Source organism: Camarhynchus parvulus, chromosome 2, assembly GCF_901933205.1.
Source record: "Camarhynchus parvulus chromosome 2, STF_HiC, whole genome shotgun sequence".
NCBI lineage: Eukaryota > Metazoa > Chordata > Aves > Passeriformes > Thraupidae > Camarhynchus > Camarhynchus parvulus.
This window is the reverse complement of record NC_044572.1, coordinates 100,567,624-100,585,270: the sequence shown is the minus strand read 5'-3', so window position 1 is coordinate 100,585,270 and position 17,647 is coordinate 100,567,624. Positions and strand designations below refer to the sequence as shown.

The window sequence follows — 17,647 nt, the reverse complement described above, 5'->3', positions numbered from 1 at the left end:
CTGCTGAACTGAACTCCTTTGTCCCAAGGTACGACAAGTGTCCCATCAGTATTCAATTTGATTTTTTCAATTTCAATTTTTGCTTTCCTTACTCTAGATTCTGAAGAAGCTCCATCTGTAAATCCTTCCAGTGTAGATGGGAATGTTGATTCAGAAGCAGAAAAGGACTCAGTAGCCAACAACAGCAAACAAACGGTCCCTAGTAAGGCACCACTTCCATCTGCTCTAGATGAGTATGAGTTCAAAGATGATGATGAAGATGAAATGAAAAAAATGATTGATGACAAACATATTCTTAGAAAAGACCCAAGGAAAGAAGATGAGGCTGAAGTGGAGAAGACCAGCTTATTTGTGAAACAAGAAAAAGTTGTCTTTTCAAAATCATTCAAAAACAAAAAACAGAAACCCTCTAGAGTTCTGTATTCAAGTTCTGAAAGTTCAGATGAAGAAATAATGCAGGACAAGAAAATGGTCTCTCCTTGCTCTGTTTCAGAGACATCAAATTCTGATGTCAGAGTGAAGAAAGAATATATGGTTACAAACGAGCACAAGCAAAAGGGCAAAGTTAAAAGGAAGGTAAAAAATCAAAGCAAAAATAAAGAGAATCAAGAAGTAAAGCAAGAAAAAGAAAATGCTAGAGTAACAAATATAGCTACTTCTGGGTTAGATTCTTTAGATAAAGCTAGAGAGGAGGAAACCTTTAAGAAGTCTTTTACCTCAAAAGAAGATTCTTCTTTACATCTGTTTCATATCACTGCTGGAAAATCTCCAAAGCATCCCTGTGGGTTAGGTGAAAAGCAGTCAACACCATTAAAGCAAGAAAACACCAAAACTTGCTTATCACCAGGAGGTTCTGAAATAACATTGCAGTCTGAATTAGTTCGGTATGATCACAACACTGATTCTGATTATCTAGTAGAAAGTTCTAGTGGCAAATCTTGCAAGCACAAAGAAAAAAGCAAGCATCATCAAAAGGATTTTCACTTGGAATTTGGTGAAAAATCTAGTCCTAAAATTAAAGAGGAAGATAATAGCTCAACATTTGAGAATTCAGAATATACTTTGAGAAAAATTGACAAGGAAGGTAAAACACTTAAAAAGCATAAATTAAAGCACAAAGAAAGAGAAAAGGAAAAGCACAAAAAGGAACAGGATGGGGAGAGAGAGAAACACAAACATAAAGATAATGTTAAAGACGTTCAAAGAAGTATTGAGTTTGACAGAGAATTTTGGAAAGAGAACTTTTTCAAAAGTGATGAAAATGATGATACTTTGATAAACACAGAACATGAATCTCTTTCTTCAGACAGAAAATCAAAGCTGGAAAAAAATGTGGCAAAAGAAGATAAGTTAGTTAAGGAGAGACAGTTCCAGAAAGAGAGAAGTATTAAAGATGAGAGAGAAAAAGAGAAGAGCAAAAAGGAAAATGAGAAGTTTCTCAAGGATGAAAAAACAAAAGATACAAAAGAAGAAAAAGAAGTTATCCTTGCAGATAAAGAAATTGAATTGTTCTGTTTTGGTGTTAAAGATGAGGCAGCCAGCGTGCATATAGTAGAAAGAGAAACAGATACTGAAAAGCAGGAAAAGAATTTAAAGGAAAATAAAGAGAAGACAGAAAAGCGATTCTCAATCAAAGAAAAAGATTTTGAAAAGATAGAAAGAAAACATGGAGAAAAAGAAAAAAAGTTAAAGCATGAATACAAAATGGAGAAAGATAAAGCAGAAGTAAATGAGAATACAGAGAAAGTAAAGGAGAAGTCCAGTTTCCAGCAAGTGGAAAGGTGCCATAAGGAAAATGATAAAGTAAAAAGCATGGGTGCTCTTAAAAAAGTTGATGACAAGGAAAGAAATAAAGAAAAAACTGATAAGAAGCATGATAAAGAAAAAGCTGATAAAGACAGACACTGGGCTGAAAGCAAAGAAAAACATTGTACTGAAAGAAAAGTCAAACAGTCTGAAAAAGAATCTGAATATGCTAAATCAGAAAAAAATAGAACTAAAGAGAAGGAATTTGAAAAAAAAGACAAATCCAAAGACAAGGAGGCCTCATCCTTAGCAAGCTCAAAACATATGCAAGAGGAAAGGAGATGCACTATTACCGAAAGTAGTAAAACAGTTCATGACAAACTGTCATCTTCGAAAGAAAAACCGAAAGATGATTTGTTGAAAACTCCAGATGGTAGAGAGAAAGATAAAAAAGATAAAGATATAGACAGATACAAAGAGAGGGATAAGCACAAAGATAAACTGCATCAAAGTAGTTTGCTTAAACTAAAACTTGAACATGAGAAACTTAAGCCTAAACCAGCTCCTGCATCGAAGGATGCTCGACCTAAAGAAAAAAGATTAGTCAACGATGATTTAATGCAAACTAGTTTCGAAAGAATGCTTAGCCTTAAAGATCTGGAAATCGAGCAGTGGCATAGAAAACATAAAGAAAAAATAAAACAGAAAGAGAAGGAACGTTTGAGAAATCGCACTTGTTCAGAGCATAACAAAATGAAGGAAAAACCCAAGCACTCATTCACTGAAGGAAAAGGCAAAGAACTGATTCGTTCAAAAAGTTCCGAGTTGCCAGATGTTTGTATGAAGGAAAAACAGCAGAAAGATGCTACAAGTAATAGATCACAGTCAGTAGATACTAGAAGTGTCAATATTGCAAAGGCTTCATTGGTTTTAGATAATTTAAATAGATCCCCCAAATCAGAAAGTGAAAAGATGGGGCTGAGCTCCAGGTCAGTGTCCATGGTTTCTGTTGCGAGCTCTGAGGATTCTTGCCATACCACTGTAACTACTCCAAGGCCTGTAATCGAATATGATTCGGACTTTATGCCAGAAGGTTCTGATTCCCAAATGTCTTTTTCACAGTCACCATTTTTGGCAAGTGCCAAATCACCAGCCCTTGTGGAAAAAGAGGCTGATGGTCTTGCTGAGTTGCCAGATCGCATTAAGCCGCCTTTCACAAACAGGCTCCCACAAATGTATGTTAGATCAGCATCTGCTGAAGATGTTAAGTTGGTTTTAAATGAGTGTAGGCCTGTTATAGAGGTTCGAAGATGCAGCATGCCTGCTGCAGTTTCTGAGCACAGCAAACAGCCTCGAACATCAGAAGAAAACAACCAGAACACTCTGCCATCAGTTCAGACTTACAATAGCACTTCTCCTAAACCAGAGCTACTGTGCAGCACACTTGAAAGAGATTTTCAAAGCAGTGTGGCTGTTCTGCAGTCAAACTTCACATCATCTCCCAACAGAGCTGTTAGCAACAAGCAGGCAACAACGGGGACAAGTACCATTAAAGATATTGCTCAGATGAGCCCTTTGGAAGATTCTAACATGCATTTAGAGCTGTGTAGTCAAAGTGGTGTGACTCAGCAAACCAAACCGTGGGATGTGCCTTTTGACAGACTTAACTCATTAAGCAGTGACTTTAACAGCTCAGGCTGTGGTGTACCAGAGCAAGATGCTAAAAGCATTATAGCAGTGCGTGATTCGGAGAGCAGGACATTAAAAGAGCAACAAGTATCTGAATTTTTGCCTCAGCACCCTGAAATTAAGGGAAGTTCCAGTTCTCAAGAATCTGCATCAATGTTCCCTTCACAATCGCCTTGTTCTTTACCTATCCAGCCACTTCCACTTGTGTCAAAACACGTTTCTTTACCAGGCATTATCAGTCAAGATTCATCATTAGTACAGCAGCAAAATCTAGTTCAGACTGCAGCTTCTGCTTTGGAAAGAGATACTACTAGTACCAGAGAGCTGGAAAACCCTTTCTTCCCTTCAAACTTTAGGAAGACTGATGCACCCATGGCTGTATATTCTGAGAGCTCTGCAAAAGATGTTTCACAGAGCTATGAAAAGGTGAATGATTTACCATTAGAGAAGGATACTCCTGAAAGTGATAGCAGTTCACAGTTAAACATGAACTCGTACTCATTCAGTAGAGCTGCTTGTAAGAATGCCCTGAGTGAAGTGGGTGGTAACACAGCAGATACTTCAGATATTAGAAATGAAAAAGACCAACAAGAAAAGTTGGTCTCTGTACATGTTGTTGATAGTAAAGTCAATGCTGATCTCTGTGAACTAAGTTCAGGAATGTCAAAGGGAATTGCAAATGAATTGGTTAATAAAAGTCCCTGCACTGCAGACAGAGAAGATGTGTTGGCGGATGATCCACCACAGTACTCGTCTATATCCAATTTGGAAAATAGTTCACAACAGGTTACACAGGAAGAGGTGCATAAATACAGCCAAATAGTCAAAGTAGAAGAAGAAGTTGCTGAGGATCAGAAGATGGAACAACAAGAAGTACCTCAAAGAATCACAAGGAACAGAGCAAATTTGCTTGCTAACCAGGGCAAGCAGAATCCTCTTGGCTGTATACAAACATCAGAAAAAGAGTCTGAATCGTCAGCATCTATGAAAGCAAGAATTAGATTAACTGAGGATGATGATGCTCAGGTACATCATCCACGTAAAAGGAAGGTGTCACGCATGCCTCAGCCTGTGCAAGCAAACCCTTCTTTGCTGCAGGCCAAGGAGAAAACCCAGCAGTCACTGGCAGCTATTGTTGATTCTTTGAAACTTGAAGAGATTCAGCCGTACAGTTCAGAGAGAGCAAACCCCTATTTTGAATACTTGCACATAAGGAAGAAAATAGAAGAGAAGCGTAAATTGCTGTGCAGTGTTATTCCTCAGGCACCTCAATATTATGATGAATATGTGACCTTCAATGGCTCCTACCTGCTGGATGGCAATCCCCTGAGCAAGATATGCATCCCAACTGTAAGTAACGTGGTCTTTCAATCTGCGGTATAATGAAAGGCATGTTTTACTTTTGTTTTTGTAGCTTCCATATTCTTCCTAACTTGCTTCTGAACATTCTGCTGGAAGCAGTAAGTTGACATATGTCAAAATAATATTGATTAATAGCATCATATTTAAAAGCCCAATTCACTGGAAATTCAAACAGTGGTTTCAGTCACTGTAAGACAAACCATGTATGACACCTGTCAAGGGCACACAGACAAGTGCTATATTTCAAAGTATGTAAAGCCTGCTCTTTCAGAAGTGAAATAAATTATTGAGAGCTTCTCTGAATTTTTGCTGTCAATAATTTCATTAAAACTAATTAGTCAAAGCTGTTTTGTTTGGCGGGGGATGGACATACAGTGCTTCAAAATACCAAGTCTGTTTGCCAAATGTTTTAAGCAGGAGAGTGCCTGCCAGCTATCTCAAAAGCAGCAGATGTAATCTGCTGTGTCCTGGCTTTTGTAATCCATCAATCTAAAATGTTCATAATTTTATTAAATAATGTCAAGGTTTTTTTTCTTTTTTACTGAAGAACATCTGTAGTTCAGAAACACTTGTTTAGGTCTAAGCTTTACATTTTTGAATGGTCAGGTTATTATGTCAGCTCATCTAAGATAACTCACCCTTACTTGAGAGTAAAAAGCTTTAGCGTTTTCCAGTAGAGTCAAGGATTTTTTTGATGAAGCAATGAATAGAAGTTTAATGTGTACATTTTAAAATGTTTGCTTCATTATGCAGCTAGTCTTAATTCCTTGTACAAGCTGTTTGTTCTCATTTTTTGGGAATTTCTAGGCCAGTTACAGTTTGAGGAAAGATGTGGGTAAGAGCTTTTGCAAGGTCTGTAGGTGAGCCAGAGTGTATGGTAAGCTTCACCACGATGTACCAGGCTGTCAGCCTTCCCGAGTCTGCAGATCTTTCTCAGTAGCTGTTGCAGCTTCTGTAACATCTTTATCACTGGAGGCACAGATTTCAATTTTTTTTAAAGCTGCCGCTAGTCAAGTACATACTGTTTCCAAGCTACGGCTTTCTACTTTGGCATCACACTTCAGTGCTTAATTTGGGATAAGTGGAAAGTAGAGAAGCATGGAATATATTTTTCCTTGGCCCATCTTCTACCTGAGCAATAGAATTCAATTCCCTATCATAAATGGCAATGTGTGTGTAGACACCATAAGGAGGGCAGAGGTTTTGACTTGATATTAAAGCACTGCCTTATAATTACTTCCTGTCTCTGTTGCTGTATATAATAGGAACTCTGCAGTTAATGAAAATAAATTTAGGTTTTGGAGAGCAAAATCTCAGGTAACAGGTTCAGAAAATACCAGAGATGGATGTGTGCTTCCTGTTCTCAGTGGCTTTTAATTAATTGTTGAAAAAAAAGCCTCTTCTAAAAAAGTTGATGAAAACATAAATATGTAATTGAAAAATTATAGTTACTGATTTTTGTCTCATTTAGATTTCTGGTGCATGTTCTGATGGTAATGATGTTTTTGAACAGTTAATTGTTTTGTGTATACTTTGATGCTCCTGGTAATATTCTACAGATCTAGAGAGAACAGGTGGAACTTTTTATTTCGAGTTCCTAGAAGCAAAAAGGAAGAAGATAAAGTTTGAGAAGCCAAAATAAATGATTAGGAAATTAGTGATTATTTTCATTAGAATTAAAGTGTAAGAAAAAGCATGAGTTTTGCTCTAAATAAGAAGATACTCTAAGCAATTCAGTTTTGTTTGTCTGAAAAATCTCCAATGCGACTAAGTGCTTTATTTAATTACTGTCACTTGTGTAAATGTACAATTTTGATAAAACTTCTTAGGTTTCCTTTCAGAAAAAAGTATTGTTTAAAACATTAGTAGTATTTAAGATTTAACTTATTGGCAGAATTTGCTTGTGTACACAGTGTAATGGTTTTATTTTGTCACCATTGAAAATCACAATCATAATAATTACTGTTACAAATACCATAAACAGGAGAATTGCTAAACCAAGGATCATTTCATTCTCAGAAATGAGTGTTTGTTTCTTGCACACATTGTCCAACAACGTGAAAATAAAGACTAGGCTTTGTCTCTCTGAAATATTAATAGCATGTTGTTATGCCTATAATGCAGAATTTAATAAGCAACTGTAAAAATACCTTTTTGTCACGTTTGTTTTGCAGTTTTTTCCTTCAATTCTCTAATGATTCTCTGTTAACCAAATTTTTGCCTTATCAATTTACACAGAGAGAAAGTAGATACTCTTTCTTTAATTATTCCTGTGTTACAGATACCCTTTGTGTAGGTCTGTGTGGAGACCATATATTTAGCTCTGACACTCTGAGGCTGGGAATGGTTGGTGTATGGAACAGTGTGTTTACTGTTCTCTGCATTGGAATTTTAATGATGCACTGTAGTTTATCTGATGAACTTCAGACATGCTGTAGGTGGGAACCAGGAGGTGGTGTGCTAAAACCTTGTTTCCACAGCCTCCTTTATATATTGTAACTTACAGCCTGGATCACCTAAGGCTGTGAGGATATTCATGTATGAATTACGGCTTCCCTCTCACCAGTACAAATACAAACATAAGGTAGGAGGCATCAGGTCAGTTCAAAATAGAAGGAAACAAGTCTGAATCTTTTAACAGAGAAATTTCAATTGTACTTGGCTCTGTTGCCTTACAGGTTATTCCATGTTCTACAGGGTTCAGTCATCTTTATCTGTATTGTTTCCTGAGAAGAGGTGCCAGGATGATTCACTGCCAGCCTCCAGTGCCTATCTAGTGGATGTGTTTCTAGTAAAGGGGATTCTGTCCAGTCTCCCTGGCATTGCTGTAGAAACTCAAGTAGTAAGATCTAATTTTAGGGGTGTTACCAGAAACTTGTTTTCAAAATGCATGAAATAGAGCATGAGAGCAGGCCAGTTGTTTGGATGACATAGAAGAGTGGGGGTTTGTAGCAGGCAAAATGAGGATTGAAAATTTATAGAGTGAAGAGTTGATGCTGTAGCTGTAGTTGTTTTGAAGCATGCAAGGCCTGCAGGAAAGGTGCTGATGGATTTTGATATGTTGGAGATGGGAAGGGCATGCCTTGAACGTGAGCTCTGGCCAATCAAACCTGCCCTAATGGCTGGCTCCAAGGGAGGTGGAGCAGAGGCACAAGGCCAAGATCTGTCTGGCTTTTCTGGGTCATTTCTCAGGCTGGGAAAAGAGAACTCTCTGAAGCAGGCAGGGCCCCATTGTTTCCCTGTCTTCTGTATGGAGTCTGGGCCCTTAAAATAGTTTAATACTTGGTTATGCAAAAACAGAGGGCACCTTTTTTTGTGGTGTTCAGTTTCATGCTCTGTTCTTGCAAGTCCAGCTTATGCGTTTGTATTTTCCCTAGACAGTTTTTTGTGTTCTCTTTAGTAATAGTTTCTTTGACTAGAAGGTCCAAGAGGTTCCTCTGGCTGTTCCTGCCTCAGACCCTTTAAGTCAGACTTTTTGGTCTCAAAGAAACCAATTTTCTTTGTCTGAATCTGAATCAGTGCTGTTTCACAAGCTGGGAATTCCAGCAGGTGGTGTGCAACTGCCCAAATCCTGTGTTCAGACTCGTAGGGATCTGAGGCTCACTCTTCCTAAGTTTCCAAGAAGAGGGGAAAAAACAGCTAGTTCTATAAATGACTGTAACCAACTTAGTATTTAGCTGTACGTTTTGGCAGGTGGTGCTGGGCTGGGCAGGAGTGAAGAGTTTATGAATGTGTCCAGTGGCAGTTGGGATCTCTGGAGTCATGGAGACACACATGTCTGAACATAATCTGTGTTCAGACCTGTACATAATCTGCTGAAAGAGAGTTCTACATGTTTAAATGAAAGTCCACACAAATGATCAGCTCCTTGTCAGATTATTTCTATGTTGATTCTTATTTCTGTTGCACAATTAAACTGTCTGTAAATTTAAGGGAATAACATTTTAAAATATTTGAAATGTAGTGACATTACAAGGGTGAATGGCTTGAGACTGAGAGAGGGGCAGGTTTAGATTAGGTAGTAGGAAAAAATTCTTCACTGTGAGAGTGGTGAGACACTGGAGCACGTTGCCAAGAGAAACTGTGGATGCCTCATCCCTGGAAGTGTTCAGTGCCAGATTGGATGGGGCCTTGAGTAACCTGGTCTAGTGGGCGGGGGGGCACATGGCAGGGGGCTTGGAACTCCATGACCGCTGAGGTCCCTTCCTACCCAGACCATTCTGTGATTCTGTGAAATTGTTCAAGTGATATGAATGCTTGGCAGCTCTGAAATTTTTATTTCTGGAAAATCTAGGTGCATAAATCCAAAGCTTATTTAGATACTCTGTCTTGCTTCTTATCTGTGTGCTTTTCTGTAAGCAAAAGAATGGAGATTTTGGGAGATGTTTTGGGTTTATTAAAATTAAAGCTTTATATTACTTACAAGCATCTTGTCTTATTTTATTGGAAGACTGTGACAGCACTATTGTACTGTACCATGAATGCAAAGTCTTCAGGAAGAATAGACTATAGGGGGTGTATTTGTTTTTAATACTGCTGTTTTACACAAAATGGCATATGCCATAGACATGACTGGTTTGAGAGCCAAACTGTTTTCACTAAGAAAAATGAAGTGTATCTTGTTCTGTAGTTTGAAATGCGAAGGAGTTGAACATCGTTTTATACGATTTAATAATTTAAGGAATTAACTGCAATCAGTTATTCAGATTATGTGCTACAATTCCAGAGACATTGGCTAACTTCCAATTGGGAAAAAATTATCCTGAAATAATTTTCCAGTATAATACTAATTCAAGCATTTCTGGTAAATAAATTGCTTCATGGCTGGAATGTATAGTTGCAAGATTGATACTAATAATCAGGATTAACCTACAGTGTATCTGTATTTCCATAATGGATTTATTACTTCTTGGCAGTTGAAAGATCTATTTTATTGAAAAGAGTTATTTATCTTTCTGCTTGTGTTAGGTAGGAGGCAGGGTATAGTGAGTGCAGGTATGTATTTGAGCTGTGGTTTTTGAGTATCATTGGTAGTAGGCAGTGTTTCATGTAGTTTGAATGGGTCTTTGCAAAGCAGTATCAGTGCTCTTACATCTGTTAGGTGTTAAAACCCATGCTGAACTGTCAGATAGAACTGGCATAAAGGAAAGTAAACTTTGGGTGGAGCCTTAAAACTTCCAAGAAGTTTATTAGTTACTTCTGAAAAAGCTGAAAAATCTGATTTCTGCAGTTGCCAAGAGGGCTCCAGGTGCCTTGTCTGTGTTTTTCATACAGCTCAGACCAGACAGTAATTCTGGCTGTTTACTGTAATTGGCTGAAGATGCAAAATGTTTATAGTATAGCAATCAGTAACAAATCAAGTCTATTTGATTTTTTAAAATTATTTTCTTTTTAAGGAATAAGATTTTTTAAAAAACTTATTAAAATAACTGACAGGAAGAATCACTTTTCCAAGCTGCTGTCTGGGTCTCTAGTCTACTTTTTGTGCTTTCTTGTGTTCTGTGTGATTGCAAGATTAGGAGTATGGTTGGTTATCTTTTGTGCAATATAAAATGCTGTTGCTGTTGTATGAATATATCAAGTGGTTTGGAGTTTTTTTAGCAGTACTTTTCTTTTTTTTACTTTTTTCTTGCATTTTGCTAGGCAGTTTTTATCTTCTCAGAATGAACAGCTGTGCTTTAAAGAATCTTTAGAACATGAAGCAAGTTGTATTCTTACTATATTGCACAGTATAGCCTTTTAAAAAGAACAGCTATGGAATGCTGATAATGACTGGTTAAAAGCTCTAAATAGCTTGAAACGCTGTTTTCACTTGGGTTTATTAATTTTATGGTATGGAATCCTTAAAACCTTTTCCTGCAAACACTGCGAACACATTGAATTCACATAATTAATGGAAAGTTAAAAGTAAAATTGTTTTTCTTTAAAAATGCCTTATTGTTTCTTGGGTTTTTTTTTAATAAATCACATAAGCAATGCTAAACCTGTGAAATACACATTCACTATATTATTTATAAAACTTTTTCCACAGATTACACCACCTCCATCACTGTCAGACCCGCTTAAGGAACTATTTAAACAACAGGAGGTTGTAAGGATGAAGCTACGTTTACAGCACAGTATTGAAAGGGTGAGACTAATTTATTTTTTATGTCCTGGATTTAAGCTTTAGGATTTTTTTTGCCTTTTCAATGAACAGACTATATTTTTCTTAATTTAACAGTGTTTAGAAGTAATCTTCTTTCTGTCCAAATTTATTAATTGGAGAAACTTCAAAGCAGGGGGGGGAATGGTTTGAACAGCTGTTTGCAAAATGCTCAAGTTGGTAAGACAACGGCTTTTTCCCATTAATTGCTCTGAGTTGTGTCCTGGATTTATTCTAGAGGCAGAAGCTTCACACTGTAGTTTTGAAAGCTAATGATGGTTGTAGACTTCAGATCCAAATTGACTGAGTTAAAAGAATTGAAGATATAGTAAATTAGTAAATAAATATAGTAAATAAAATCCTCTCTGTGTATTGAGAGGAGACGTGTGGCTCTAAGACTGAAACATGTTTGGCAGTATTCTGCTCAGAAACTGCCTAACATTATATTAGAGCTACACCTGTAGGCACCACTGATTTTTGAGCACAGAAATAGAGAAAATATTCCTGGTTTAGGGGTACTCTTCAGTTTTAGTTACCTTTTTCCTAGGTAACCTAGCTTTAGATGCCAGTATTGTGAGCCAGATAGCTTGTAGGCACAGGCAGGGCCCCTTTCTGACATGGATGCATCATAAGGATTTCCACATAGTTAAACAAGGAGCTGCCACATCAAACCCAGTGTGATACTTTGCCAATTGACAATTTCAATGTGACTTAACAAACCCCACTGAGAGAGGGGTTTTACTTGAATTTAGTATTTCAGTGAAGAGTATAAAATAAGCAGCACAGAAATTGTAAATGTGCTTCAAGTTCTGAGTGAAAACACATCAGTTGCAACTAAAAATATTGTGGACAGCAGGGCCAGGGAGGGGATTCTGTCCCTCTACTCTGCTCTGGTGAGACATCCCCCCCTTAGAGTGCTGCATATTCAGCCCTGGGGTCCCCAGCAGAAGGAGCACATGGACCTGTTGGAGTGAGTCCAGAGCAGGGCCAGGAAACTGATGAGAGGGCTGGAGCACCTCTCTTATGGAGAACAGACTGAGAAAGCTGGGGCTGTTCAGCCTGGAGAAGAGAAGGCTCCTGGGAGACTTCATTGTGGCATTTCAGTATTTAAAGGGGCTTATAAGAAAGAGGGAAAAGTGACTTTTTAACACACGCAAATAGTGATAAGACAAAGGGAGGTACAGTTGTAAGCCAAAAGAAGAGAAATTTAGATGAGACATTAAGAAAAATTCTTTATTGTGAGGTGGTGAGGCACTGGAACAGGTTGCCCAGAGAAGCTGTGGGTGGCAGTGTTCAGTGCCAGGCTGTGTGGAGCCCTGACCAAACTGGTCTAGTGGAGGGTGTTCTTGCCCACAGCTGGGAGGCTGTAGATAGATAATCTTTAAGGTTCATTCCAGCACAGACTCTGTGATTCTAACCAAAGAAAAAGTGGTCCTTTTCCTGTTTTCTGAAAACAAGGAAATATAATATTATAATTTGCCTTCTTTTATTTTGATAAAAATTAGAGCCATTTTATTATAGAGCAGTAAACACATACAAACATTCTTCTGTGTCTTAAAAAATTGTGCATATTCCTAGTTAATTTGTTCATATAGGCTGTTTTTCAAATGAAATACACTTTATACAACTGTAAGTCCGGTTTTGTCAAGTGAGTTGTATTTTTCTTGTCTCAGTTCAGGAAAGAATATTTATACAGATGTGAATTTAGGGAGTTACTGCATGTTGTTTAAAAAAATATATCCTGCAAATAAATGTATTTCTGCTTCAGTTTGCTTGGCCACTGTGCCTGGAGTAAAAGGCTTCACACAGTTAACATTCACAAATGTGTATCCTAAGCCTATACTCCTCCTACCTTTCATCTTTCACCACCCTCATTAACCAGGACTTGCCTCAGTAAGTGGAAACATTCAGCTATCAGTGGAGGCTGGGGCTAAGGAGGTGTTTTCAGTTCTGACATCCATGGGACAATCTTTGCATCATCAAATTGAAATTTTGTATTTGATTAGAAGAACGACCCCTCCTACTTTCAGCAGCCCATTTCTCACAGTGTTCAAAAGTGTAAGCCCTGAAAAGATATGTTTAAATTAGTGGACATTTTTATAAATGTTTAACTTACTAAATGTATATCTATATATTGATATCTTAATTAGGAAAAGCTTATTGTCTCTAATGAGCAAGAGGTTTTACGTGTTCACTACCGAGCAGCCAGGACCTTGGCTAATCAAACTCTGCCCTTCAGTGCCTGCACTGTGCTGCTGGATGCTGAGGTGTACAACGTGCCTCTGGATGCTCAGGTAAAGATTTGTCCTTCACAGCTTCAGACAAAAAGGTCTTGCTAGCCTGGCTCAAGCATTCAGAGAGAATTCTGTTCCCATAGCAAAATTGTCATTGATTTGCCTGGAATTAAGATTATGCCCACTGTAGATTGTTACTTATATTAGGCCTCCATTGGGTGTACAGTAATGGGAGGATATGGGTGTATGTATGTGTTTTTTCTGTTTTCTGCCATGTCTGGTTTTCTTTCACGTCCAGGAATTATGAGATGGATGAAATAAGAAAATTCCTCTGCTGATTCTGTTACAAAAAACAGATTTCAGTCATAAACAGAGCATGTTTTTGAAGCTTACGAATATAGCTTAAACAAGAGCAAAGAAATTATCAGCATAGAAGATGACGTCTATCAGTAATCCAGATAATTGGAATGCAGTAGTGTGTGAAGTGATGAAATTGGTTTGTGAACTCTGGAGATGTTTGTGGATGTATCCACATTACACTTTCCACCTCTGTACAAGGCAGCCACTAGAGCTGTACCATAAAAAGCAGATGACCAGCAGTGAAATGTTGAATGCTACCAGATGAAATAACCTTTTTCAAAATTACTTCGGGCTCCATATTACTTACCTGTGCCCTGTTATTTACGTGTTCAGTGTGAGTATTTAGTCCTGATTGAAACATATAAAATAAGAAATGTGCTTCACAATCTGTGTATGTTGTATGGACTGTCACTCAAAAGTTGACTGCAGCTGTATCTCTAAGAGAAAATAATCTCGTGGTGTTGGTATTTTGTGGACATTTTTCCAACTAACAATCACAGAAGCAGCATTTGACACCTGTTACAGTGGCTGTGAGAAGCACATAATGCAAGGAGGAAATGTTGATGTTTTGGGTATAATAAAAGTGTTGGTGCATTGGATGTTGGGCATTTTAAAATGAAACATGTACATTTCCAACATATGGGAGATTTTACATTCGTTCTGCAGCCCTTTTTAGAATTATTGCAGCTTCCAGTGTTTCTGCAGCCAGTTACTACATTTTCCCCCAGTTTTTAAATAACTAGAGCTATGCCCTACAAGGTGATTCAGCAGGAGATAGCAGTTTATGGAGACTGTATTGTTGTCTCATTTTAAACTTCACACAGATAAATTTTTAAAGCATTATTTTCTTAGTACTTCTAACTGATAGGGCAAAAATTTTTCTCTTCCAAAATTCAGAAAATCCTTTGCTTTATTTGTGCTCCACTTCATAGGCCTTGAGCTTTTTAGAGATGAGGAATATGTGAGTTGTGCACATAAGTGCGTTTTTGTAGTTAACATTTTACAGTTTGTTTTAAGTAAGCTGATTCCATATTTGAATTCTATGAAACAAAAGGAATCTTTGTTGGGGGAGAAGTTGAGGTGTGCCCCCCAAGTACTGCCATTTTTTTTACCATCTGTATAATAACAAGAGCAATAAAATGCCTCTCCTTCCCCCTCAGTGCTTCAACAACTTTGTGTTTCAGTCTGTGGTAATTTTTCTTGGGAAATTACATTACATATAAGGTTCAGCAAGTTATGAAATACATTTTTTATATAATTGAAATCAATGTTTTATACTACCAGCTTGATGGTTTGATTAAAATGTGTTTAATGGGAAGAATGTAGATGCATAAGAAAACATTGTCTTGTAGTGCATCCTACAATTTTCCTGTTACCTCATTAGCAAATACTGATTTTGTTCTCTAGAAAGATCAACATTTGCACCTTTGGTTGGGCTTCTTTTTGTTCCTTCTGCTACAGTGTACAAATTCCTGCAGTGCTTCTTTTCTCTCTGAAAGAGGAACAGCAGCTTCTTATATTTAGTGGTTATCATTTAAATGTTAGATTGGCATAGTCTGGCTTTAGGACTATGCATGGAGTATCTCTAGTTTTTCACAGTGGACAGATGTGACATTCCAAATCCTTTTGAAAAAGTTGGAATTAAAAATAAAACTATTTCATTAAGTAGGACATAATACAGGTCTACTCAATTTTTTAATCTCCTTTTGGGGATTGTGATGGCAGAAATATTTTTAATTGCTTTCAATATTTGTGTAGTCAGTTAAATGAGGCTGCTTAATTTTTCCTTTATTAGTGTTTTTGCTTTTCCCCGAGGGATATTGATTTGATACTGAATTTTAAAGAGAAAAAAGAGAGACAGTAATTTTGTGGAAGGATCTTTTATTAGTTAAGACTTTAGGTGTAAATCCTTAAACCTCCTATTCTAAATTTCAAAACCAGAGCACAGTAAATAGCTTGAGGAAATCTGAAAATACCCATTTTTAGTGAGCAGCTGGCTCACAGAGGAAGTGTTGGTCAACATTTATGTTTTCGTATACCTTTGTACTTTGAATCTGTTTTTCCATGGGAAGCAGTGTTTGTGGGATTGTTTACTGTTTATGTCCTGCAGAGTAGGTTTTGTGTTTTAATGTTTCAGATTGAATCATCAGGTTTTAATAAATTTTTGTTTTTTGCAGACTGATGACAGCAAAACATCAGTGAGGGATCGATTTAATGCAAGACAGTTCATGTCATGGCTGCAGGACGTTGATGATAAATTTGACAAATTAAAGGTACACGTCTTGGTTTTTCCACTTAAAAGAAAAACAGAGCAAAATTAATGTCAGCATAAAGATGAGATGAATAAAGAGTAGGTTTGTGTGCAGTGTCATGTGCTTCTGTGGAGGCAACACAAAGGAAAGTCTATTAGTAAAGAAAAAACCAAACTTTCGTTGCTATGTAGTGTAATGGAATATTCTGCAAATTTCTAAATCTATACTGTGGGGGAATTATTTGCTATCACCGGAGAGGCTCTTAGAGATATTTCCTGTGTTCAAACTTGCTGCAATAATATTTTTTCAAATATTTCAATAATTTCTTTCTCAATTTTAAACCAGACGTGCCTTTTGATGAGGCAGCAGCACGAAGCAGCGGCGCTGAACGCGGTGCAGAGACTGGAGTGGCAGCTTAAACTGCAGGAGCTCGATCCTGCTACCTACAAATCTATCAGCATTTATGAAATTCAGGAGTTTTATGTTCCTCTTGTTGATGTTAATGATGACTTTGAACTGACACCCATATGACAGCCAGCACCGTCTGGCTCTTCCCTCCCCGTGGACAGCTGGAGACTGAGGTGCAGTGATGCACAAAGGTATTTCTTCTTTTGAGACAGAGCACTTAATTCTGTGGAATACTACCTTTCTCCATAATTCAGGTGTTCCTACAGAGAAGTGTGGCACAGACTCTTGTTCAAACACAGAAGATGGATGCTGATTTTAAATTCAGATTCCCAGTAACTGCTGTTATCTGTGTTTTAAAATTGCCTGCAGCTTTAGGGCTTATTGCTGAAAAAGATGACAAAACCCGGTGAGTTTACAGCGCTGGAAGCTGTTAATAACTAAAAGATCCACCAAAAAGCAAACAATACTTAAAATCTGCTATAAAGCTTTGTATTATGAAACTTCAGTAACAGTTGAACTCCCACAGAAAAATGATGAGAAAGCCTGTGGAAGAAAGTGTAAGACTTGGAGGAAAAGAATCAATCTTACTATGTTTTGTAAATTACTGTACAGATTTCTTTTTGGAAAAAGATGTAATATTGTCTTCATTTTTAAATAATTTATTTTATACATATTGTGCAAATGTAAATAGTCTTGTAATTAATGTTCAAACCTGTATAAAATAGATATTTTAACTGTAAAACTGTTTTTGTCTAATGTTTTATTGGACCAAAGTTGTCGTTTTTATTAAGTGTAATGTGTTCCTGGTTGGCAGTTCCTTTTTGTATGGCATGCGTTTGATTTAGCTGCTTGTTTCATCATCATAACTGTAAGAGGATTGAACTGTATTGCATGCTCCACAGGACTCTGAACTCCTTCCCTTCAATAACTGATACCTAAACTGTTGTAATATTTACAAAATCATACTTCATATTAGTCTGCTGTTGTAATGCCATATCTATGACTTCCTATACTGAAAATATTTTTGTGTAAAACAAAAAAACCCTTTTGCTCTTATATGGTGGTCTCACAATAGAGCCTATTTTTTCCAACAAAATGCCTTTGAATTAAAATTCTTAAATTGTATATTGTCTATTTTAATATTAATCTATGGAAGGGATATATAAATAGTTGTAAATATAATACTTAATAAATTTTATTGGTCATGTTATTAGTTGGAATTTCTTAGTATTGGAACACTTGATACATCAAACCTTAGCATTCCTGGAATATATAAGGAGACTCAATGGAAAAGTTAAAAAGAATTCTCCATGTTGTGAAATTTAATGCTTTTTTATTCTTAGTATTGTTAATGAGCAGACAGTTAATTATTTATTAGTAGGAGGTTACAGATATTCATGAAAAAGATTTGTTACCCTCCAGGCCATAAATTATTCAAGAATGCTTGAGAT

The 17,647-nt window shown here is 37.0% G+C and overlaps 1 protein-coding gene across 3 annotated transcripts in view; it reads left to right on the top strand.

Annotated features, from left to right (window-relative positions):
- ANKRD12 (ankyrin repeat domain 12) overlaps positions 1-17,406 on the top strand; it is a 59,922-nt gene extending 42,516 nt beyond the window's left edge. For all 3 annotated transcript variants that reach the window (XM_030971047.1, XM_030971049.1, XM_030971048.1), the window contains 5 exons: positions 98-4,785; positions 10,829-10,927; positions 13,093-13,236; positions 15,714-15,809; positions 16,134-17,406. In XM_030971047.1, the coding sequence (XP_030826907.1) occupies positions 98-4,785; positions 10,829-10,927; positions 13,093-13,236; positions 15,714-15,809; positions 16,134-16,319 (5,213 nt within the window). In that variant the 3' untranslated portion in view covers positions 16,320-17,406. The remainder of the gene's footprint in view (positions 1-97; positions 4,786-10,828; positions 10,928-13,092; positions 13,237-15,713; positions 15,810-16,133) is intronic.
- The last annotated feature ends 241 nt before the right edge of the window (positions 17,407-17,647 follow it).